Source organism: Melozone crissalis, unplaced genomic scaffold (assembly GCF_028551555.1).
Source record: "Melozone crissalis strain CALT ecotype California unplaced genomic scaffold, PUWL_Pcris_2 ptg000222l_1, whole genome shotgun sequence".
NCBI classification, from domain to species: domain Eukaryota; kingdom Metazoa; phylum Chordata; class Aves; order Passeriformes; family Passerellidae; genus Melozone; species Melozone crissalis.
The window spans coordinates 797,401-820,484 of NW_026535985.1; the positions used below are offsets into that span (position 1 = coordinate 797,401).

At 54.9% G+C, this 23,084-nt stretch overlaps 3 protein-coding genes across 3 annotated transcripts; 1 reads left to right on the forward strand and 2 right to left on the reverse strand.

The window, feature by feature from the left end:
* Nucleotides 1-3,386: 3,386 nt before the first annotated feature.
* On the reverse strand, nt 3,387-6,068 carry LOC128949357 (retinol dehydrogenase 16-like). The gene is made up of 4 exons (XM_054294225.1): nt 5,753-6,068; nt 4,452-4,710; nt 3,684-3,847; nt 3,387-3,607 (listed from the first exon to the last, which is right to left on the reverse strand). Exons 1-4 carry the CDS (start codon nt 6,066-6,068, stop codon nt 3,387-3,389), a joined length of 960 nt encoding a protein of 319 aa, XP_054150200.1.
* A 1,527-nt stretch (nt 6,069-7,595) lies between these two features.
* On the reverse strand, nt 7,596-10,875 carry LOC128949356 (retinol dehydrogenase 16-like). Its single transcript, XM_054294224.1, has 4 exons — nt 10,385-10,875; nt 9,438-9,696; nt 8,074-8,237; nt 7,596-7,920 (listed from the first exon to the last, which is right to left on the reverse strand). The coding sequence occupies exons 1-4, from the start codon at nt 10,698-10,700 to the stop codon at nt 7,703-7,705; spliced, it is 957 nt and encodes a 318-aa protein (XP_054150199.1). The 5' UTR covers nt 10,701-10,875; the 3' UTR covers nt 7,596-7,702.
* A 934-nt stretch (nt 10,876-11,809) lies between these two features.
* PRIM1 (DNA primase subunit 1) lies at nt 11,810-22,921 on the forward strand. The gene is made up of 12 exons (XM_054294223.1): nt 11,810-11,919; nt 12,535-12,689; nt 12,766-12,872; nt 12,952-13,025; nt 14,089-14,225; nt 14,929-14,987; nt 16,056-16,165; nt 17,700-17,921; nt 19,478-19,547; nt 20,721-20,806; nt 21,422-21,520; nt 22,800-22,921. The coding sequence occupies exons 1-12, from the start codon at nt 11,817-11,819 to the stop codon at nt 22,817-22,819; spliced, it is 1,242 nt and encodes a 413-aa protein (XP_054150198.1). The 5' UTR covers nt 11,810-11,816; the 3' UTR covers nt 22,820-22,921.
* Nucleotides 22,922-23,084: the final 163 nt, after the last annotated feature.

Sequence of the window (23,084 nt, forward strand, 5' to 3'; positions counted from 1 at the left end):
CAGGGCGCTGATAAGCCGGGGTCTCACAACAACAAACCCAGCGCTGCTGACCTCCTGTGCGGGTACCGAGCCCGGCAGGAGCGGCTTCCAAACAGGAACTCGGCATTTTCTGGCACATTTTGGGTCATTTGGGGTCGTGGCGGTGGTGAGGGGCTGCGGGGATTTGTCCCACCCAAAGGGGAAGCGATGCTCTGCTGGTTTTATTTAACAGGTCAGGCGATTTTCACACCGAATTCTGGGGCTGAGCAGTCAGACTAAACAGCAAGCTACAGATTTAACTCAAAAATGTACATTGCACCTAAATCAAAATGGATTTCTGCCCTGGAAAATTTCCATTCTGCCTCGTTCCCCCCTTTCCTAAAAGGAATCAGTAAATTCTCTTATTTCATGCAAATTCCTGTGACAATAAGCATGCTTTAGTGCTTTACCATGCGTGTTTGATAAGGAGGTTAAGGCAGCTATTCACTGTAGTATCCTCCAATTCCAAATTAGCAATATAATCCTAAACTTATTCCAACTAATATTAACAAAACTACCACGAACAACACAACTTATTAAAGACTCCATTTGCAGTTGGTGGCCACCCAAAGATCACATCCCACCAGTTATGATTTATTTTGTTTTATTCTTTGCAGAATTCTGCTGTCAAGGACTGTGCACGGGTTCTGATCCTGGTGGGAACAGCGAGGTTTGGGGGCTGGTTGTATTTCCAAGCCAGCTGAGAGGGGTTGGGACAGGCAGCTTGTAGCTATGATATTTTCTGAAAAAATCTTTTTTTTTTTAGTAGTTTTTTCTCCTGAGAAGCTGAGAAGCCTCAAGAACAACATGTAAATAATGGTTATCTGCTGCTGTGGAACGCAACAGTTTGATCTGTGATTGGTTGGTTGTTTCTAATTAATGGCCAGTCACAGTCCAGCTGTCTCACACCCAGGTCAGTCACAAGATTTTATTATCATTCCATTCCTATTCTATTCCTTTAAACCTTCTGATGAAAATCCTTTCTTCTATTCTTTTAGTATAGATTTAATATAATATAGTATATAAAATATATATATCTTATTATATATAATATAATAAAACATATATATTAAATAATAATAATATTTAAATTATTAAAAATAATATATTAAAATAAATTATAAATTAAAATAAAATAAAATAAAATAAAAATAAATATTAATTAAAATATAAATATATTTATAGCCATTATAATTATAAAATTTAAAATAATATATTAAAATATATTAGGAATATATTATATATTATATTAGGGATATATTATATATTATATTATAAATATATTATATGTAATATGTAATGGTATAAATAACATTATTAAATTATTAATAATTGTATTAAAAATAATAAATCAAGTCTTCTGAAACAGAGTCAGATCCTCGTCTCTTCTCTCATCCTGGGACCCTGTGAACGCCATCACAGCAGCTCAGCCCTTTCTGCCCATCCCTGCCGCAATATTGGGGTGCCCCAAGGCTTTCAGCACCCCAAATGTGCTCTCAGCACCCCAAATGTGCAGCTGCAGAGGGGGGCTCCAAGCAGAGACAGCGCTGGGGATCTGCAATTCCCAAACTCCTTCCCTCCCCTGGCAGCCGGAGGGATTTGGGCACAATTTGGTGTCTCACGGCAGGGACAGCCAAGGCTGCAGCTCCGGGGGGGTTGGAACGCCACATCCCCACCCTGGGGACATCTCGGCCCCTGGGGACATCCCGGCCCCTTGGGGACATCCCGGCCCTTGGGGACATCCCAGCCCTTGGGGACATCCCCACCCTGGGGACATCCCCACCCCTGGGGACATCCCGGCCCTTGGGGACATCCCCACCCCTGGGGACATCCCCACCCCTTGAGGACATCTCGGCCCCTGGGGACATCCCGGCCCCTTGGGGACATCCCAGCCCTTGGGGACATCCTGGCCCCTTGGGGACATCCCCACCCCGGGGACATCCCCACCCCTTGGGGATATCCCCACCCCTGGGGACATCCCGGCCCCTTGGGGACATCCCGGCCCTTGGGGACATCCCAACCCCTCGGGGACATCCCAGCCCTTGGGGACATCCCAGCCCTTGGGGACATCCCGGCCCTTGGGGACATCCCCACCCCTGGGGACATCCCCACCCCTTGAGGACATCCCGGCCCTTGGGGACATCCCAGCCCTTGGGGACATCCCGGCCCCTTGGGGACATCCCCACCCCTTGGGGACATCCCCAACCCTGGGGACATCCCCACCCCTTGAGGACATCCCGGCCCCTGGGGACATCCCAGCCCCGATGGCGACCCGCGGGAGCTGCAGGGCGCGTTTGAATTTTCTAAGCCAAGGAAAACACTCGGGAAAAGCTTCCTTGGCTGGGGAAGCAGCTCGGCGAGGCTGAAGGCGGCTTGAGCAAGGTCCCGGCTCCTCCTCATCCTCATCCTCATCCATCCCGCCCTCCCCGTCGCATCTCGGGGGTCCCGGTCCAGCGTGGGCTCGGTCATTGCCGGAGCTGGGGGCGTTGAGCTGGTGCTGCTCCGGTCCCGCAAGAAAATGCGCAACCTTAGAGACCTGCCCTGAGTACTGATCGCTAATCAGCTCTTAATTAGCCCGATGAGTGACGCAGGGATCACCGCCCACGAGCCCAGGGGATGGATAAACACGGCTCTGCCTTTCCCAGCCCGTTCCCGGGCAGATCAGCCGGATTACCCCGGGATAGGCCGTGCCCAGGGGATGGATAAACATCGCTCTACATCGCTCTGCCTTTCCCAGCCCGTTCAGCCGGGTTAACCCGGGATATGCCGTGCTCAGGGGATGGATAAACATCGCTCTGTCTTTCCCAGCTCAGTCCCTGCAGCCAAGCCAGGATATCCCGGGATACGCCGTGCCCATGGGATGGATGAACACGGCTCTGCCTTTCCCGGCTCTGCCCCTGCCAACCGAGCCGGGATATCCCGGGATATGCCCAGGAGATGGATAAACACGACTCTGCCAGCCGAGCCGGGATAGCCCGGGATATTCTGTGCCCAGGGGATGGATAAACACGGCTCTGCCTTTCCCTGCCGGGATATCCCGGGATACACCGTGCTCAGGGGATGAATAAACACGTCTCTGCCTTTCCCTGCAAGCCGAGCCGGGAAATCCCGGGATATGCTGTGCCCAGGGAATGGATAAACACGGCTCTGCCTTTCTCAGCCCGTTCCCTGCAGCCGAGCCGGGATATCCCGGGTTATGCAGCAGTTCTGGGCACAGACAGAGACCGGGATCGTGCCGCGGGATTCCCCGGTAGTCACCGGCACCGTGGCCAAGTGACCATGGGACACCTCCAGCATTGCACCGCCTTTATTGAGCACTTCCCGAGCTCCTGAGACACCCCCGGGCCATGTCCCCGCTCCGGTGGCCATCAGGGGACCCCGCTGGCCGGGACGGGCAGGAAGAAGCCGATGATGGTGTCGGACAGCCAGGCCGGGCAGTAGCTGAGGGGGAGGAAGATGAGGCGCGCATCCCAACCCGCGGCGTAGCGGCTGCGGGGACAGCGGGACAGCAGCGCGTGTGCCATGGCATCGGTGACAGGCGACAGGCGGGAGCTGCTCAGGCGGTGCAGCAGAGTGGTGCTCCTGGCATCTGGGTGGGCACAAGGGGGTCAGAGGGACGGAGGTGGGATCGGGGGGGTGGCGATGTGATGTGGGGATGGACTCACATTTGTCCACGTAGTGGCGGCCGTAGGCTGCCTGGGTTTCTGCAGGGAGCCGCTCCCAGAGGCGAACGAAGCCCTTCACCAGCGGGCCGGGGTCGATCATTCCGGTCTGGAAGCCTCCAGGTTCGATGATGGAGACCTGGACCCCGAAGGGACGCAGCTCCCGCCTGCCCGAGGTGGGGGCGTCAGCGGGAGCTGCTGCCCCGAGGGGGGCAGAGATCGGGGGGCAGTTTGTGGCACACCCCAGGCGTTCCATCATGGGCACAGGGGAGTCTTGTCCTTGCTCCAGGGACCCTCTTGGATCCCGAGACATCCCTGGATCCCGGGATCCTGGAATCCTGCTGAGCCTCAGTGCCTCAGGATCATCCCAAACCCCAGAGAATTCCGGGATCCTGGGACTTTCCTGAATCTCAGCGCCCCGGGGCTCTCCTGGACCCCTCTGGATCCCGGGATCCTGGAATCCCCCTGAGCCTCAGTGCCTCAAGACCACCCCAGAACATTTCTGGATCCCGGGACCTCCCAAAAATCTCAGCGCATCAAGACTCCCCTGAACACCAAAACCCGAACCCTTGGGCACTCCTGGACTGGTCCATCCAGATTTCTTTGAAATCCTCGCCCTGGTTTCACACCCACAGCTCTGCCCACGCTCCCAACCCACTTGTGCTCAGCGTTTCACAACCTCTCTGGGGAAAATGTAACAGGGAGTAAATACAGAAATCAAACCCCGCCAGAGGACAGCGAGGAGAGCTCCGGGGGCTGCCAGAACCGTACCTGAGGCTGTCAGAGAAGGCTTCCACGCCGAATTTGGAGATGCAGTAGCCTCCACCGAAACAGGACAGGCGGCCCATCACGCTGGCCACGTTGACCACGCGGCCCCGCGCCCGCCGCACCAGCGGCAGCAGGCTCAGCGTCACCTCCACCAGCCCCACCAGGTTGACATCCAGCACCTTCTTAAAGTCCTCCTTGCTCAGCCACTCGTTTGGGGCCGTGGGGCTGCCGATGCCTGCGTTGTTCACCAGCCCCCAGAGCCCTGCAGAGGGGATGGGATGGGTTGGGGCTGTCCCGAAGCTCACAGCCCAGTGCCAGCCTCGCCTGTGTTGAGTGGGTGTTAGGAAAGGATGAAAGTTTGACAAGAAAGTCTCACAGATATGTGTGCTTAGCAGAAAGATTTTAAAATGTAGAGTCTGATGAAGGAATAGAGATGGAAGCAAGTTTTGATATAGAAGAAAAGAATTGCTGAGCCAGTCTCATAGGATAACCAAGAAGTCAAAGGGTTTGTTAGTTAGAAGGGATTTTTATGGCTTAGAGCAAAGGATAAACCCACCCCAAACGAGAAGATGTTTTTACCAAGCAGGAAGGTAGCACAGGCAAACAAGGCAGCAAAGTTGCAAGCAGAAAAAAGATCTCAGAATCTTCCACTGAAAGAAAACTGAAAAACAACTTCTAGCTTGAACTGTAATGTACTAACTTTCAGTGATTGGAGAACAGTAACATGAATATGGTAATTATAGGAGTTATAACAGGCTATAAATAAAAGTTAAGGTATAGATTGGTTCTACTGTATTAAGATGCTTAGCAAAGAAAAGTATAAAATGCATCGTAACCAAAAGAAAAGTATAAAATGCATTGGAACCAAAAGAAAAGTATAAAACGCATTGTAACCAAAACCAAAGGGTCTCCAGGCCTGCCTACAGCTGGAGGTGACAGCTGTAGGCACTGCTCTGTCACCCATGACCCTGGACTGCTGTAACCTCTTGGATGGAATAATCTGCATTTTGGAGAGCCCCTGGAGCCCCACATCTCTCAATTAGGCTCTTACAAGTGGGCAAGGTGGCAGGAGAGCTGTTGGGGTAATCATGTCTTAATTAGCTGATTTTCAGGGAGAAAGGACTGAAAGCTGAACTCTCTGAGTGGGCAGCGCTCCTGCAGGGAGCCGATGGCAAATGGATGTCGCCAGAGAAGCGACAGGAATTAATTACAGAGCCGTGATTGCCCCGCAGCCTGGCATGGAAAGCAAGAGGGGACAACACGGTGACAACACGGTGACAAGAAGGGTATCGACCCCATTTTACCTTGCTCCCCCACGCGCTCCCGCACCCAGGCGGTGGCACGGGCGATGCTCTCGCTGCAGGTGACATCCAGCAGCACGGTCTGCAGCCGCTCGGAGGTGGCCGCCCGCAGCTGCGCGGCGCCGCTGTCCGTCAGGCAGGCGGCCAGCACCCGCAGCCCGCGCCGGTCCAGCTGCCGCGCCAGGAGCTTCCCGAAGCCGCTGTCGCAGCCCGTGATCAGCACGTGCTTCTCCGAGAGCCGCGGCACCGTCTGCCGCTCCCGGTGCCAGCGGCGCAGCAGGAGCAGCGCCAGCAGCGCGGCCACCGCGCACAGCCACATCCTCGGTGGTGGCAGCGCTCGGGTACGAACCGCGCTCCGGCCGCGTTTATAGAGCCGGGATTGCGGCAGCTCCCTGCCCGCGGGGAGGTTTGCCCTCTTGATTTGTGGTTTGGGCAATTCCCGGCTTGGTGTTGCAGCATTGTGGCTGTGCCTGGGGCTCTGCTGCGCCCATAGCAGGGGGATCCATCCTGGATGGATCCATCCTGGTGCTGGAACCTTCCAGACACCACCAGCAGCACCAGCGCTGCATCTTTCCCTCTCTCCCAGCGTTGGTGGGCAGCGGTGTCCCCAAATGTGGTGATGGAGCAGCACAGTGTCCCCCAACCAGCTTCAGGAGGAGGAGGAGGAAGAAGGGGAGGAGGAGGAGGATTCTGTAAGAAGCTGCCCAGTTCTTTGCCTCGAGGGAAATCTGCTCATGTTGGAACAGGTCTGAGTTTTACTGGCATGTGCCAATACCTGGGGTGCCAGTCTGGGCAAGTCCCCTGGCACCTTTTGAGGGCTGGATCCTGAATGCAGCAGGTGCTCAAAGCACCAGAGCCTCCAGGCACAGCCTGAGTGACACCACGCTCAGCCAGGAGGGGACAGGACAAAATTTATTCAGGACAAACCCATCTATGAGCAGGGCACAGAGAGATCCCAATGCCCCACAGAGCTGGGTTTGGTGGACCCTTCTAGATACCCAGCAGCACCAACCTTGGGTCTTTCCCGCTCTCCCAGCATTGGGAGTGTCTCTCCCAGCGTCCCCAAATGTGGTGATGGAGCAGTACAGTGTCCCCCAACCAGCTTCAGGAGGAGGAGGAGGAAGCACAAGAGGAGGAGGAGGAGGAAGCAGAGGAGGAGGATTCTGTAAGAAGCTGCCCAGTTCTTTGCCTCGAGGGAAATCTGCTCATGTTGGAACAGGTCCGAGTTTTACTGGCATGTGCCAACACCTGGGGTGCCAGGCTGGGCAATTCCCCTGGCACCTTTCAAGGGCTGGATCCTGAATGCAGCAGGTGCTCAAAGGAAGAGCCAGAACATCCAGGCAGAGCCTGGAGTGACACCACGCTCAGCCAGGAGAGGACAGGACAAAATTTATTCAGGACAAACCCATCTATGAGCAGGGCACAGAGGGATCCCAATGCCCCACAGAGCTGGGTTTGGTGGAACCTTCTAGATACCCATCAGCACCAACCCTGGGTCTTTCCCTCTCTCCCAGCGTTGGTGGGCAACAGTGTCCCCAAATGTGGTGATGGAGCAGCACAGTGTCCCCCAGTCAGGAGGAGGAGGAAGCAAAAGAGGAGGATTCTGTAAGAAGCCTCGAGGGAAATCTGCTCATGTTGGAACAGGTCTGAGTTTTACTGGCATGTGCCAATACCTGTAGTGCAAGGCTGGGCAAGTCCCCTGGCACCTTTCGAGGGCTGGATCCTGAATGCAGCAGGTGCTCAAAGCACCAGAGCCTCCAGGCACAGCCTGAGTGACACCACGCTCAGCCAGAAGGGGACAGGACAAAATTTATTCAGGACCAACCCATCTATGAGCAGGGCACAGAGGGTCAGACATAAATGCAGTTACAAATTCAGTGTGGCAGCCAATTCTGGATCCAGCTGAGCGTTATTGGATCTCACTCTGATCTGGCTGCCAGCTGCAAGCCCACCTCAGGCTTTCCCAGCAGATTTGGGGTAGAACGCGGTGAACAGGGCGTCGCTGAGGGCTGAGGGCAGGTAGCTGAGGGGCAGGTAGAGCAGCTTGGCGTCCCAGCCGGCGGAATAGCGGCTACGGGGGTGCCGGCTGGTCAGAGCGTGCTCCATGCAGTTGGTGACCAGGGACAGGTCACTGTTGTAGCCCTTCTGCAGCAGCTTGAGCAGGGAAACAACTGCAGAGGCAGAAAACACCACTGAGATCCTGGAGCTGGGCAGAGCCAGGTGGCTCCAGGGGGTTTTGGGGCAGTGGGACCCCCATGGGACCCCCATGGGACTCCTTGTGTCAGGAGACAAAATAATCACTCAGCTTTTGGGGAGGTACTTACAGTCCCTCAAGTAACTCTCCCCGTAACTCGCTTTGATTTCTGCAGGAAGCTTCTCCCAGCAGGCCTGAAAATTCTTCTCCAGGTTCTCAACGTTGGTGATCATGGTTTTGAAGTAGCCCGGCTCGATCACACTGACCTTCACCCCGAAGTTGTGCATCTCGATCCTGGAAGGGATTGAGCCCCGTGGGACACGGGAGCAGCACCCAAGGGTGCCCGTGCCCAAATCTCCCATGGCATGGAGCCTTGTGCCTCTGTGGAGCAGAGCCTGACCATGCCAGTGGGCATTGTGCCAGCCTGGCACGTGGCTGAGATGGTGCTGCAGTAAACATTTGGTATATCTGGATGGGTTGGGAACAAAGCAAACTTGGGGCAGCAGGGCCAATGTCCACAGGGGAGGTTCCATGCCCACATCTCCCATGGCATGGAGCATCATGCCAGAGCTGTGCAGCAGACCCTGACCATGCCAGTGAACGTTGTGCCAGCCTGGCACGTGGCTGAGATGCTGTGCCAGCAAATGTTTGCGACATCTGGATTGGATGGGAGCAAAGCAAAGCTCAGGGCAGCCGGGCCAATGTCCACAGGGGAGGCTCCATGCCCACATCTCCCTCGTGCCACAGGTGTGGAGCTGAGCCTGACCATGCCAGTGGACATTGTGCCAGCCTGGCACATGGCTGAGGTGCTGCTTCAGCAAACATTTGGCATATCTGGATGGGTTGGGAACCAAGCAAACTTGGGGCAGCAGGGCCATGTCCTGCAGGATCTTGGACAAGGCCAATGTCCATGGGTGAGGCTCCATGCCCACATCTCCCATGGCTTGGAGCCTCATGCCAGAGGTGTGCAGCAGAACCAGTGGACTCTGTGCCAGCCTGGCACGTGGCTGAGATGCTGTGCCAGCAAATGTTTGCGACATCTGGATATGCAGGGAACAAAGCAAAGCTCAGGGCAGCAGGGCCATGTCCTGCAGGATCTTGGACAGGGCCAATGTCCATGGGTGAGGCTCCATGTCCACATCTCCCTCGTGCCAGAGGTGTGGAGCAGAGCCTGACCATGCCAGTGGACATTGTGCCAGCCTGGCACGTGGCTGAGATGCTGTGCCAGCAAATGTTTGCCACATCTGGATACGCAGGGAACAAAGCAAAGCTCAGCACAGCAGGGGCATGTCCTGCAGGATCTTGAACAGGGGCAATGTCCACAGGAGAGGCTCCATTTCAGGATCTGCTCACTTCAGCAGCAGAGACAAGACCGACCTGTGCCCGGTCACGGCTGTGCGAGGGTGAGAGCTGACAGCTGCGCCAGACAAAGTCCAGAAACACAAGTTGGGAAGTCATGATGTAGAACTTGTAAGTCTGCTGATCCAGACTTACCTGAGGCTGTCAGAGAAGGCTTCCACGCCGTACTTGGAGATGCAGTAGCCTCCACCAAAGAAGGACAGGCGGCCCATCACGCTGGACACGTTGACCACGCGGCCCCGCGCCCGCCGCACCAGCGGCAGCAGGCTCAGCGTCACCTCCACCAGCCCCACCAGGTTGACATCCAGCACCTTCTTAAAGTCCTCCTTGCTCAGCCACTCGTTGGGAGCGGTGGGGATGGCGATGCCTGCATTGTTCACCAGCCCCCAGAGCCCTGCAGAGGGGATGGGATGGGTTGGGGCTGTTCCTTGTGACGGTGTTCACAGGGGTCTCAAGTTGAGGGAAGAGAAGAGGATCTGACTCCATGTTTCAGAAGGCTTGATTGATTATTTTATGATATATATTACATTAAAACTATACTAAAAGAATAGAAGAAAGGACTTCATCAGAAGGCCAGCTAAGAATGGAATAGCAAAGAATGATAACAAAAGCTCTGTCTCGGATTCTCTGTCCGAGCTAGCTAAGCTGTGATCAGCCATTAATTAGAAACATCTAACACAGACTAATTAAAGATCCACCTGTTGCATTCCACAGAAGCAGATAACCACTGTTCACATTTTGTTCCTGACACCTCTCAGCTTCTCAGGAAGAAAAATCCTAAAGAAAGGATTTTTCATAAAAGATGCCTGCAACAGTCCCAAAGCCCACAGCCCTGCGCCAGCCTCACCTGTGTTGAGTGGGCAAGGTGGCAGGAGAGTTGTTGGGGTAATCAGCTCTTAATTAGCTGATTTTCAGGGGGGAAAGGCTGAAAGCTGAACTCTCTGCCTGCAGGAGCCAATGGCAGATGGATGTCGCCACAGAAGGGACAGGAATTAATTACAGAGCCGTGATTGCCCCGCAGCCTGGCATGGAAAGCAACAGGGGACAACACGGTGACAAGAAGGGTATCGACCCCATTTTACCTTGCTCCCCCACGCGCTCCCGCACCCAGGCGGTGGCACGGGCGATGCTCTCGCTGCAGGTGACATCCAGCAGCACGGTCTGCAGCCGCTCGGAGGTGGCCGCCCGCAGCTGCGCGGCGCCGCTGTCCGTCAGGCAGGCGGCCAGCACCCGCAGCCCGCGCCGGTCCAGCTGCCGCGCCAGGAGCTTCCCGAAGCCGCTGTCGCAGCCCGTGATCAGCACGTGCTTCTCCGAGAGCCGCGGCACCGTCTGCCGCTCCCGGTGCCAGCGGCGCAGCAGGAGCAGCGCCAGCAGCGCGGCCACCGCGCACAGCCACATCCTGCCCGGTGGCACCGGTACCGGTAACGGGATGGGGAGTAGGACGCGAGCGGGAGACGTTTGTCCTGACCTTGGCCTTTCCCTCCGGGCGCTGTTAATAATTAATTTGCGGGTGCCGGGGCAGATCGCGGTGATACCGCTGGGCCTCCGGGCCCTACCGGGATGCGGGAGCGGCTCCGCCCCGTTCTCCCAGGGGCTCGTCCCGCTGCTGCCGCCTGGAGCCCGCCGGGCCGCGGGCTGTGTCCCGGGATGTGTCCCGGGGCTTCGCTCCTGCGGGGAATCGTTAACGGCAGCGGGGCAGCGCCCGCTGGTTCCCGCATCGGTGCGGGGCCGTCCCGGGAAACCCACGGAGCCCGGGACAATCCCGGGGCACGGAACATCCCCGGGTGCCCTCCGGATCAGGGGGCTGTCCCGGGACCCTCCCAGATCCTGGGATCACCCCGAAAGCCGGGACCACCCTGGAGCTCAGCACCCCCGGGTCTACCGGACACCGGGACAAACCAGGACCGCGTGTCCGGGGACCTCGGGACAATCCTGGACAGCCCCTCCCGGGACCCCCTCGGACCCCGGGACACCCCCGGACCCCCATGCCCCCGGATTTCTCCGGACACCGGGACATCCTGGGGCCTCCGCGCTGCCGGACCCACCCGCCCCGGGGCATTTCAGGACCCCCAAAATCCCCCCTAAACTCAGCCCCTCGACTCCCACCCTCCTCGGGACCCCCTCGAACCCCGGGACACCCCCGGACCCCCACGCCCCCGAATTTCTCCGGATCCCGGGGTACCCCCGGACCACCGGGACATCCCGGTACCTCCGCGCTCCCGGGGCATTGCAGGACCCCAAAATCCTCCCTAACCTCAGCCCCCCGGTTCCCACCCGCCTCGGGACCCCCTCGAACCCCGGGATATCCCCGGACCTCAGCACCCCGCGACCCTCACGGTCCCGGGACCCCCCGACCCCCGCGGATCCCGGGGCATCCCCGGTGCTTTGCTCTCCTCCCACTCCCCCGATTCCCGGTGCCTCCGCCCCCTAGGCCTGGGGCCGGACTACAACTCCCGGCAGCCCCCGGGCCCGGCGCCGCCGTTTCCCGCCGCCTCCCGGCGCTCCGTTCCCGCCATGGCGGGGTTCGATCCGGCGGCGCTGCCCGAGCTGCTCCCGGTCTATTACCGGCGGCTCTTCCCGCACGGCCCCTACGGCCGCTGGCTCAGCTACGGCGGCGGTGAGCGGGGGGGAACCGGTACCGGGCGGTGGGCTTCACTGGGAGCCGTGATACCGGGCAGGGTGCATGGATGCCGGGCGGGGGGTTCTACTGGGAGCCGTGATACCGGGCGGAGGCACCCGTACCGGGCGAGGGACTGTACCGAGGACCGTGATACCGGGCGGGGGCATCGATACCGGGAGGGGGGCTCTACCGGGAGCCGTGATACCGGGCGGGGGCACCGGTACCGGAAGGGGGGCTGTACCGGGGACTGTGATACCGGGCTGTGGCATCGATACCGGGCAGGGGCTTCACCGGGGACCGTGATACCGGACGGGGGGCTCTACCGGGGACCGTAGTAGCGGGCGGGGACACCGGTACCGGGTGGAGGCCACCGATACCGGGCTGGGGGAATCAATACCGAGCGGAGGCATCGATACCGGGCGGGGGGCACCGATACCCGACAGCAACACCCCGATGCCCGGTGCCAGCGCACTTTGGGGTGCCGGGACGGGCGGTGGGTGGATGCTCTGACCGGGACACCGGGAGGAGCAGGGAAAGGGGGGTCTGGGGGTGACTCTAATGGGGGGATTTGGGATGGCATTGACCCCCCCCCGACCCTCTCCATCCCTGCAGTGAAGAACTACTTCCAGCTGCGGGAATTCTCCTTCACCCTGCGGGACGATGTCTACCTGCGCTTCCAGTCCTTCAACAGTCCCCAGGAGCTGGAGCGGGAACTGCAGAAGATCAACCCCTACAAAATCGACATCGGTGCTGTCTATTCCCACCGGGTGAGTCCCGACCACCGGGCTGGGGGGGTCTGCAGGGGTCTGTGGCCTCGCTGAGCCCATCCCGTCCCTCCTGCAGCCCAACCAGCACAACACGGTGCACCTGGGAGCCTTCCAGCCGCAGGAGAAGGAGCTGGTGTTTGACATTGACATGACGGATTATGACGATGTCAGGACGTGCTGCAGGTTTTTTGGGGGGTTGTGGGGCTGGGAGGGGGTTCAGGGGTGTGGGGTGTCCACCTGAGCCCCCTCACTCTGCCCCCAGCTCGGCTGATATCTGCTCCAAGTGCTGGACGCTGATGACCATCGCCGTCCGCATCATCGACCGCGCGCTCGTGGGTGAGGGGCTTGGGGGCACACGGGGCACGTCCAGGTCCCACAGATGCCAGACCCCAAAGAATTCACAGAATTTATAGAATGACCGCTTTGGAAGAGAATTTTTAGGTCATCGAGTCCAACCCAGCCCAAACACCTCAACCAAACCACAGCACTGAGTGTTACGTCCAGTTTTTGTTAAACGCGTCCAGGGATGGTGACTCCACCACCTCCCTGGAATTCTTCTTCTGTGAATTCCCAAAATTCACAGAATTCATAGAATGACGAGTTTGGAAGAGAATTTTAAGGTCATCAAGTCCAACCCAGCCCCAATATTTCAACTAAACCCTGGCACCCAGTGCCACGTCCAATCATTTTTTAAACACACCCAGGGATGGTGACTCCACCACCTCCCTGGTCCCTGGGAATTGCCAAAACTCACAGAATTTACAGAATGACCAGGCTGTAAGAGAATTTTAAGGTCATCATGCCCAAACCAGCCCAAACATCTCAACCAAACCACAGCACTGAGTGCCGCGTCCAATTTTTGTTAAATGCATCCAGGGATGGTGACTCCACCACCTCCCTCTGTGTCCCCCCCAAAACCCATCTGTGCCCCCCCTCCCCAAACCCATCTATGCCCACCCCAAACCCGTCTGTGCCCCCCCCAAACGCATCTGTACTCCCTCCAAAACCCATCTGTGCCCCCAGACCCATCTGTGATGGTCACCACAGCCTGTCCTGGTGTGGTCCTCAAACCCATCTGTGCCCCCCTAAACCCCATCTGTGCCCTCCAAAACCCATCTATGCTCCGTCAAATATATCTGTGCCCCTCCTAAACCCATGTGTGCCCCTCCAAACCCATCTATACCCCCCCAAAACCCATCTATGCCCCCCCCAAATCCATATTTCCTCCTCCAAACCCATCTGTGCTTCCCCCAAACCCCATCTGTGCTCTCCCAAACCCATCTGTGCCCACTCCAAACCCCACCTGTGCCCCCCAAAACCCATCTGTGCTCCCTCAAACACATCAGTGCCCCCTGTAAACCCACCTGTGCCCCCCCAAACCCCCTGTGTGCCCCCACAGAGGACCTGGGCGTGCGGCACCGCCTGTGGGTGTACTCTGGCAGGAGGGGTGTGCACTGCTGGGTGTGCGACGACAACGTCAGGAAATGGTCCCCAGCCCTGAGGGCAGCGGCTGTGGAGTACCTGAGCCTGGTCAAGGTGGGTTTGGGGGGGGTTGGGTACCCCTGAGCCTGGTCAAGGTGGGTTTGGGTACCCCTGAGCCTGGTCAAGGTGGGTTTGGGTACTCCTGAGCCTGTGGAAGGTGGGTTTGGAGGGGTTTGGGTACCCCCTGAGCCTGGTGAAATTGGATTTATGGGGCTTTGGGTACCCCTGAGCCTGGTCAAGGTGGGTTTGGGGGGGTTTGGGTACCCCTGAGCCTGGTCAAGGTGGGTTTGGGTACCCCTGAGCCTGGTCAAGGTGGGTTTGGGCACCCCCTGCCCACCCCTGAACCTGGTCAAGGTGGGTTTGGGGGGTTTGGGTACCCCCTGAGCCTGGTCAAGGTGGGTTTGGGTACCCCCTGAGCCGGTGGAAGATGGGTTTGGGTACCCCTGATCCTGGTTAAGATGGGTTTGTGATGATTTGGGCACCCCTGACCCTGGTGAAAATGGATTTGTGGGGCTTTGGGTACCTCTGATCTGGGTGAAAGTGGATTTGGGGGAGTTTGAGCACTCCCTGCCGCTGCAGCAGGTGGGTTTGGGGTGCCCAGCACCCCCTCACCTTGGGGCAGGTGGGTTTGGGGTGCCCAGCACCCCCTGCCCCTGGAGCAGGTGGGTTTGGGGTGCCCAGCACCCCCTGCCCCTGGAGCAGGTGGGTTTGGGGTGCCCTGCCCACCTCCCCAAAACTGACCCCCCCTGTCCCCCAGGGCGGAGCAGACACGGTGAAGAAGGTGAGCCTGTCCCAGCCCGTGCACCCCTTCATCAGGTGGGTGAGGGTTTGGCAGAGAAGTTTTACTTTTTTTTTGTCCCAGAGCGCTGAGCCCTCCCTGGTGGCACTGAGCCCTCTGTCCCTGGTGGCACCGGTGGCACTGAGCCCTCTGTCCCCCGTGTCCCCAGGTGCTCGGTGTCCCTGAGCCCTCCCTGGTGGCACTGAGCCCTGTGTCCCTGTCCCCAGGCTGTCAGTGGCACTGAGCCCGTCCCCATGGGCACTGGTGTCCCTGAGCCCTCCCTGGTGGCACTAAGCCCTGTGTCCCCAGGCACTCGGTGGCACTGAGCCTGTCCCTGTGGGCAGTGGTGGCACTGGTGGCACTGAGCCCTCTGTCCCTGGTGGCACTGAGCCCTGTGTCCCCGTGTCCCCAGGCGCTTGGTGGCACTGAGCCCATCCCCATGGGCACTGGTGGCACTGAGCCCTCACTGGTGGCACTGAGCCCTCTGTCCCTGGTGGCACTGAGCCCTCTGTCCCTGTCCCCAGGCTGTCAGTGGCACTGAGCCCGTCCCCATGGGCACTGGTGGCACTGAGCCGGCACTGGTGGCACTGGTGGCACTGAGCCCTCTGTCCCTGGTGTCCCTGGTGGCACTGAGCCCTGTGTCCCTGGTGGCACTGAGCCCTCTGTCCCTGTCCCCAGGCTCTCGGTGGCACAGAGCCCTCTGTCCCTGGTGTCCCTGAGCCCTGTGTCCCCGTGTCCCCAGGCTTTTGGTGGCACTGAGCCCTGTGTCCCTGGTGGCACTGAGCCCTGGTGTCCCTGGTGTCCCTGAGCCCTGTGTCCCTGTCCCCAGGCGCTTGGTGGCACTGAGCCGTCCCTGGTGGCCCTGAGCCCTGTGTCCCCATGTCCCCAGGCTCTCGGTGGCCCTGAGCCCTGTGTCCCTGGTGTCCCTGGTGGCCCTGAGCCCTGTGTCCCCATGTCCCCAGGCTCTCGGTGGCACTGAGCCCTGTGTCCCTGGTGTCCCTGGTGGCACTGAGCCCTGTGTCCCCATGTCCCCAGGCTCTCGGTGGCACTGAGCCCTGTGTCCCTGGTGTCCCTGGTGGCACTGAGCCCTGTGTCCCTGTCCCCAGGCGCTCGGTGGCCGTGGTGCAGCAGTACTTTGAGCAGCACGCGCTGCTGGCACAGGACATCCTGGGCAGCCCCGAGAGGTGTGACAAGGTGCTGGCCCTGCTCCCCGAGGGTATCCTTCCAAATGGGGGGAAAATTAAAATATGGGGTTAAAATTAAAATATGGGTTAAAATGGGGTTAAAGTTAAAATACGGGGTTAAAATGTGGGGTTAAAGTTAAAACATGGGGTTAAAATATGATGTTAAAACGTGGGATTAAAATTTCCCAAGAAATGGGACAAGGTGCTGGCCCTGCTCCCCGAGGGTATCCTTCCAAATGGGGGGAAAATTAAAATATGGGGTTAAAATGTGGGGTTAAAATTAAAATATGGGTTAAAATTAATTAAAATATGGGGTTAAAATAGGGGGTTAAAATGGAGGGTTAAAATTAAAATATGGGTTAAAATGGGGTTAAAGTATGGGGTTAAAGTTAAAATACGGGGTTAAAATGTGGGGTTAAAGTTAAAACGTGGGGTTAAAATATGATGTTAAAACGTGGGATTAAAATTTCCCAAGAAATGGGACAAGGTGCTGGCCCTGCTCCCCGAGGGTATCCTTCCAAATGGGGGGAAAATTAAAATATGGGGTTAAAATTAATTAAAATATGGGGTTAAAATAGGGGGTTAAAATGTGGGGTTAAAGTTGAAATATGGGGTTAAAATGGGGTTAAAATATGGAGTTAAAATATGGGGTTAAAATTAAAATGTGGCGTTAAAATAGGGTTATGGTCGAAATATGGGGTTAAAATATGGGGTTAAAGTTTAAAATATGGGGTTAAAATTGAAGTATAGGGTTAAAATATGGGGATAAAATGTGGGGTCAGTAGGGTCCTGAGGTGTAATGGGGTCCTGGAAGCGTAAATGGGGTCCTGGAAGGGTAAATGCCCTCCTAGAAGGGTAAATGGGGTGCTGGAAGGATAAATGGGGTCCTGGAAGGATCCTGGAAAGGGTCAAGGGATCCTGGAAATGTAAATGGGGCCCTGGCAGGGTAAATGCGATCCTGGAAAAGGTAAAACAGATCCTGGAAGGGTAAATGCGGTCCTGGAAGGGTAAATGGCATCCTGGAGAGGCTCATGGGGTCCTGGCAGGGTAAATGTGACCCTGGAAGGCTGAACGGGGTCCTGGAAAGGGTGAAATGGATCCTGGAAATGTAAATGGGGTCCTGGCAGGGTATATGTGCTCTTAGAAGGGTAAATGCGCTCCTGAAAGGATCAATGGGGTCCTGGAAGGGTAAATGGGGTCCTGGAAGGGTAAGTGCGGTCCTGGAAGGGTAAATGGGGTCCTATAAGGGTAAATGGCATCTTGGAAAGGGTAAAACATCCTGGAAGGGTAAATGGGATCCTGGAAAGGCTAAATGGCATCCTGGAAGGGTAAATGGGATCCTGGAAAGGTAAATGCACTGCTGGAAGGGTAAATGGGGTCCTGGAAGGGTAAATGTGATCCTGGAAAGTGTAAAACGGATCCTGGAAGGGTAAATGCGGTCCTAGAAGGGTAAATGGGGTCCTGGAAGGGTAAAAGTGATCCTGGAAGGGTAAATGGGGTCCTGGAAGGGCAAGTGCGGTCCTGGAAGGGTAAAAGTGATCCCGTGTGAGCCTTGACGGCCGCCAGAGCTGCGGGAGCCGCTGCAGGCGGAGTTTCCCCGCAAGAAGGACTCGGTGCAGCGCTGGGAGCTGCTGCGGGCCCGCGCCGAGCGTGAGCGGGAGCGGGGCCGGGCCGGGCACCCCGAGTGGGAGGTGATGCTGCAGCTCTGCTTCCCCCGCCTCGACTGCAACGTCAGCAAAGGGCTCGGCCACCTGCTCAAGAGCCCCTTCAGCGTGCACCCCAAAACAGGTGGGCACCCCAGAACAGGTGGGCACCCAAAACAGGTGGGACCCCAAAACAGGTGGGACCCCAAAACAGGTGGGCACCGGAAACAGGTGGGCACCCGAAATAGATGAGCACCCCAAAACAAGTGGAACCCCAAAACAGGTGGGCACCTCAGAAGAAGTGGGCACCCCAAAACCGGTGGGCGCCCCAGAACAGGTGGGCACCCCAGAACAGGTGGGCACCCGAAATAGGTGGGCACCCCAAAACAGGTGGGCACCCCAAAACAGGTGGGCACCCCAGAACTGGTGGGCACCCAAAACTGGTGGGACCCCAAAACTGGTGGGACCCCAGAACAGGTGGGTGCCCCAGAACAAGTGGGCACCCCAAAACAGATGGCACCCCAAAACAGGTGGGCACCCAAAACAGGTGGGACCCCAGAACAAGTGGGCACCCAAGAAGAGGTGGGCACCCCAAAACAGGTGGGCTTGGGGAGCACGGGAGGGTTTGGTTTATGTTGGGTAAAGAGAAATGGAGCTGGGAAATAGTTTTAAAAATGGCTTTATAAATAAGAGGATAGGTTTTCAAAAATTACTTTATAAATAAAAGGGGATAGGTTTTAAACATGGCTTTGTTAATAATAGGGGATGGTTTAGGGTCTGTGCTTATAATGTGTTATAATGAAGGAATATTTATGTTCTGGTTGTAATAATTGTTATAAATTGTAGTTATTATAAGTTATTTTGTTATTTTATATTATACTATATATAATAGATATGACATATGTGTATTTTGATATATATAAAATTTATAATAAATGAATATATAATTTATGTTTCATGTATAATTTATTTTAAATATATAATTTATTTATATATAATATTTAATATATAATATATAATAATAAATAATATATATAATATTTATAATTTATATAGATATAATATAAACTTAAATTAAATATATATTTTATTTAAATTTATGTAGATAATTTTAATATAAATTTTTATATAAATTCCTTATATTATATATAATTTTATATTTATATTAAAATGTTGTATATATAATATGTACTTTAAATATAGACATATAGCAATATATATTAATATAATATATTCTATAATGCTTTAAATTATATATTAATATATATATATAACATTTTTGTATAAAATCATAGATGTTTTATATGGATAATTTAGATATAAACGATAAATAATATATTACATTACATATATTAAATAAAATTATTTTATGCTAAATATAATGTAATATAATATGATACGATATAATATAATATAATATAATATAATATAATATAATATAATATAATATAATATAATACTAATATGAATATTGTTATTTTTATAGAAATATTATATTATTATTATAAATTACTATATATTGTGATTCTGATTATTATAAATATTGTTATTTTTATTAATTGCAATTACTATTGTGATTGTACATTATAACACCTGTATTATCCCTCCCTTCACATAAAACTAAAAACAAAACACAAATTTTTAAAACATCTCTCGGTTACCCCAAAAAACCCTAAACCCCATTTTCTCTCTGTGTCTCAGGGCGCATTTCAGTCCCTCTGGACCTGCAGAAGTTGGATGAGTTTGATCCATTCTCGGTGCCCACCATCACGTACGTCACTGGGAGCACCGGGGGGTCCTGGTGCTGCCAGAGCCCCACAGAACATCCCTAACCCAAACCCTAACCCTAAACTGAAACCCAAACCCTAACACAAAACCTTAAACCCTAACCCTAAACTGAAACCCAAACCCTAACACAAAACCCTAAACCCTAACCCTAAACTGAAACCCAAACCCTAACACAAAACCCAAAACCCTAAACCCTAACCTGAAACCCAAACCCTAACACAAAACCCTAAACCCTAACCCTAAACTGAAACCCAAACCCTAACACGAAACCCTAAACCCTAACCCTAACCTCACCATCATGTACGTCACTGGGGGGTCCTGGGGCTGCCGGAGCCCCACAGAACATCCCCTAACCCAAACCCTAAACATTAAACCCTAAACCCTAAACCATAACCATAACCTTAAACCTAACCCTAAACAGAAACCTGACCATGACCCTGACCCTAACCCTGATCCTGACCCTGACCCCAACCTTTAAACTGACCCTAATCCTGACCCTACCCTGACCCTAAACCTGACCCTAATCCTCTCTCTAACCCTGACCCTTACCCCAGCACTATCCCTGACCCTGAACCTTACTTGTTATCCTGACCCTACCCTGACCTTAACCCTACCCTAAATCTGACCCTAATCCTCACCCTAACCCTGACCGTAAACCGTGACCCTAACTCTAACACTGACCCTAAACCTTACCCTAAACCTAACATTAACCTTAACTGTAACCCTGACCCTAAACCTGATCCTAACCCTGACCTTCACCCTAACCCTGACCCTGACCCTAACCCTACCCTGACCTTAACCCTGCCCTAAACCTGACCTGGACCCTAACCCTGACCCTAATCCTCATCCTGACCCTGAGTGCAACCCTGACCCTAGTCCTACCCTGTCCCTAACCCTGACCGTGACCCTAAACCTAACCCCAAATCTGACATTGACCCTAAAACTTACCCTAAACTTAACATTAACCTTAACCCTTAACCCTAAACCTTAACCCTGATCCTAAACCTGATCCTAACCCTGACCCTGACCTTAACCCTACCCTAAACCTGATGCTTATCCTGACCCTAATCCTCACGCTAACCCTGCCCCTGCCCTGTCTGTCCGTCTGTCCCGATTGTCCGTCTGTCTCCATTGTCCATCTGTCTGTCTGTGCCAGGTCCCTGTGCCAGGAGCTGGACGCGGCCGGCAGCGATGGCGAGCAGGAGGAGGGGGGGGACACCGAGCCCAAACGGCGCATGAGGGGTGAGGGGGGGTTTGGGGTCAGGATTTGGGTTAATGGGTTGGGATTTGGGGTCGGGGGTTGGGGTTTGGGGTCAGGGTTGGAGTTTGGGGTCAGGGATGGCATTTGGGGTTCAAGGCTGGGATTTTGGGGGTCTAGGTTGGGGTTTTGGGGGTCAGGGTTGGGGATTGGGTATCAAGGTTGGGTTTTGGGAGTCGGGAACAGGGTTTTGGGGGTCAGGGATGGGGTTTTGGGGGTCATGGCTGTGGTTTTGAGGGTTAGGATCAGAGATTGGGGTCATGGCTGTGGTTTTGGGGGTCGAGGACGGAGTTTTGAGGGTCGGGGCTGTGATTTTGGGGGTCAGGGATGGGGTTAGAGGATCATGGCTGTGGGTTTGAGGGTCAAGGTTGGGGTTTTGGGGTTGGGGCTGTGGTTTTGGGGGTCAGGGCTGTGGGTTTGGGGGTCAGGAATGGAGCTTTGGGGGTCAGGACTGGTTTTGGGGCTCAGGGCTGTGGTGGTTTTGGGGGTCAGGGATGGGGTTTGGGGGTTAGAGATTGAGTTTTGGTGATCATGGCTGTGGTTTTGGGGGTCATGGCTGGAGTTTTGGGGTCCCAGCACCCCCTCCCCACTCTCTCCAGACTACAGGAGGACCAGCCTGGCCCCGTTCGTGCGGCTCCTGGAGCAGTTCGTGGAGGGGCTGGAGAGCGCCCGGCGGGGAGAGCGCATCCGCCGCAGCGGTGGGACCCCAAAAACCACCCCAGAAACCACCCAAAGACCATCCCAAAAACCACCCAAAATCCACCCCAGAAACCACCCCAAAAACCGCCCCAAAATCATCCCAAAAACCACCCCAAAACCACCCAAAATCCACCCCAGAAACCACCCCAAAAACCAACCCAAAACCACCCAAAAACCACCGCAAAACCAACCCAAAACCACCCAAAATCCACCACAGAAACCACCCCAAAATCATCCCAAAAACGACCCCAAAACCACCCAAAATCCACCACAGAAACCACCCCAAAAACCAACCCAAAACCACCCCAGAAACCACCCCAAAAACCACCCCAAAACCACCTCAGAAACCACCCCAAAAACCATTCCAGAAACCACCCCAAAACCGCCCCAAAACCACCCCAAAAGGGGCCTCTGCCTCTGAGAACGGACTTGGAGGGCTCCTGTGGGATTTGGGGATCCGCCCTGCTGGATTTGGGGGTTTCTCATTGGATTTGGGGTCTTTAATTGAATTTTGGGGATCTACCCTGTTGGATTTGGGGGTCTCTCACTGAATTTTGGGGTCTATCCTGTTGGATTTGGGGGCCTCCCATTGGATTTGGGGCCTGTGCCTTTAGATTTGGGGTCTGTCCCTCTGGATTTGGGGTCTGCCCTGTTGGATTTGGGGTTTATCCCCCTGGATTTGGGGTCTTTAATTGAATTTTGGGGATCTGCCCTGTGGGATTTGGGGTCTGTCCCTCAGGATTTTCAGTTATTTTATTGCATTTTGGGGCCTGTCCCTTTAGATTTGGGGTTTGTCCTTTTAGATTTTGGGGTCTTTAATTGAATTTTGGGGGTCTGCCCTGTGGGATTTGGGGTCCATCCCCCTGGATTTAGGGGCCTGTCCCATTGGATTTGGGGTCTGTCCTGTTGGATTTAGGGTCTGTCCTTCTGGATTTGGGGTCTTTCATTGAATGTTGGGGGTCTGTCCCTCTGGATTTGGGGGCCTCCCTTTGGATTCAGGGTCTTAATTGAATTTTGGGGTCTGCCCTGTTGGATTTGGGGGTCTCTCACTGAATTTTGGGGCCTGTTTTGTTGAATTTGGGGTCTGTCCCTCTGGATTTTGGGTTATTTTATTGCATTTTGGGGCCTGTCCCTTTAGATTTGGGGTCTGTCCCGTTGTGGGGCCACCACTGAGGGTTGGTGACAGACAGGGACACAAGGAAGGAGCTGAGCAGTGGTTGTTGCTCTGATATTTTTATTTTATCTGGAAAAACCTCTCAATTTCTCCTTTTTTTGCAGATCTCCAAGGAGATTTCTGAGGCCTGGACACTGCCAGTGTTGTCACTGTCACCTCCCCTGGCGCTGGGGGTCCCATGGAGCACCCAAACCCCCCAGGCCCCCATCCCTGCCCTGTTTTTGTACCTTTTGTACTGTTTTTTACACAAAAACCATTAAATGTTTCTGTCAGCTTTGTGCTGGGCTGTGCTGAGGAGGGTGGGGGTCCCCTCAGTGTGGGGGGGAGCTGGGGAGGGGGTCCCTGATGTGCAGTGTGGGGTCACTGCCCCCAACCCCCTGCCTGGACCC

What these genes read in the sequence shown, in the direction of transcription:
- LOC128949357 (XM_054294225.1), bottom strand. Translation starts at nt 6,068, where the DNA reads ATGTGGCTGTGCGCGGTGGCCGCGCTGCTGGCGCTGCTCCTGCTGCGC. An exon ending in GCCTTCTCTGACAGCCTCAG is followed by an intron (nt 3,848 to 4,451) that starts GTACGGTTCTGG and finishes CACCTCGGGCAG; the next exon opens with GCGGGAGCTGCGTCCCTTCG. An exon ending in CCGCCACTACGTGGACAAAT is followed by an intron (nt 3,608 to 3,683) that starts GTGAGTCCATCC and finishes GTGCCCACCCAG; the next exon opens with ATGCCAGGAGCACCACTCTG.
- LOC128949356 (XM_054294224.1), bottom strand. Translation starts at nt 10,700, where the DNA reads ATGTGGCTGTGCGCGGTGGCCGCGCTGCTGGCGCTGCTCCTGCTGCGC. An exon ending in GGAGCGCGTGGGGGAGCAAG is followed by an intron (nt 9,697 to 10,384) that starts GTAAAATGGGGT and finishes TCCCCTCTGCAG; the next exon opens with GGCTCTGGGGGCTGGTGAAC. An exon ending in GCCTTCTCTGACAGCCTCAG is followed by an intron (nt 8,238 to 9,437) that starts GTAAGTCTGGAT and finishes AATCCCTTCCAG; the next exon opens with GATCGAGATGCACAACTTCG.
- PRIM1 (XM_054294223.1), top strand. Translation starts at nt 11,817, where the DNA reads ATGGCGGGGTTCGATCCGGCGGCGCTGCCCGAGCTGCTCCCGGTCTAT. An exon ending in GTGCTGTCTATTCCCACCGG is followed by an intron (nt 12,690 to 12,765) that starts GTGAGTCCCGAC and finishes TCCCTCCTGCAG; the next exon opens with CCCAACCAGCACAACACGGT. An exon ending in AGTACCTGAGCCTGGTCAAG is followed by an intron (nt 14,226 to 14,928) that starts GTGGGTTTGGGG and finishes CCTGTCCCCCAG; the next exon opens with GGCGGAGCAGACACGGTGAA.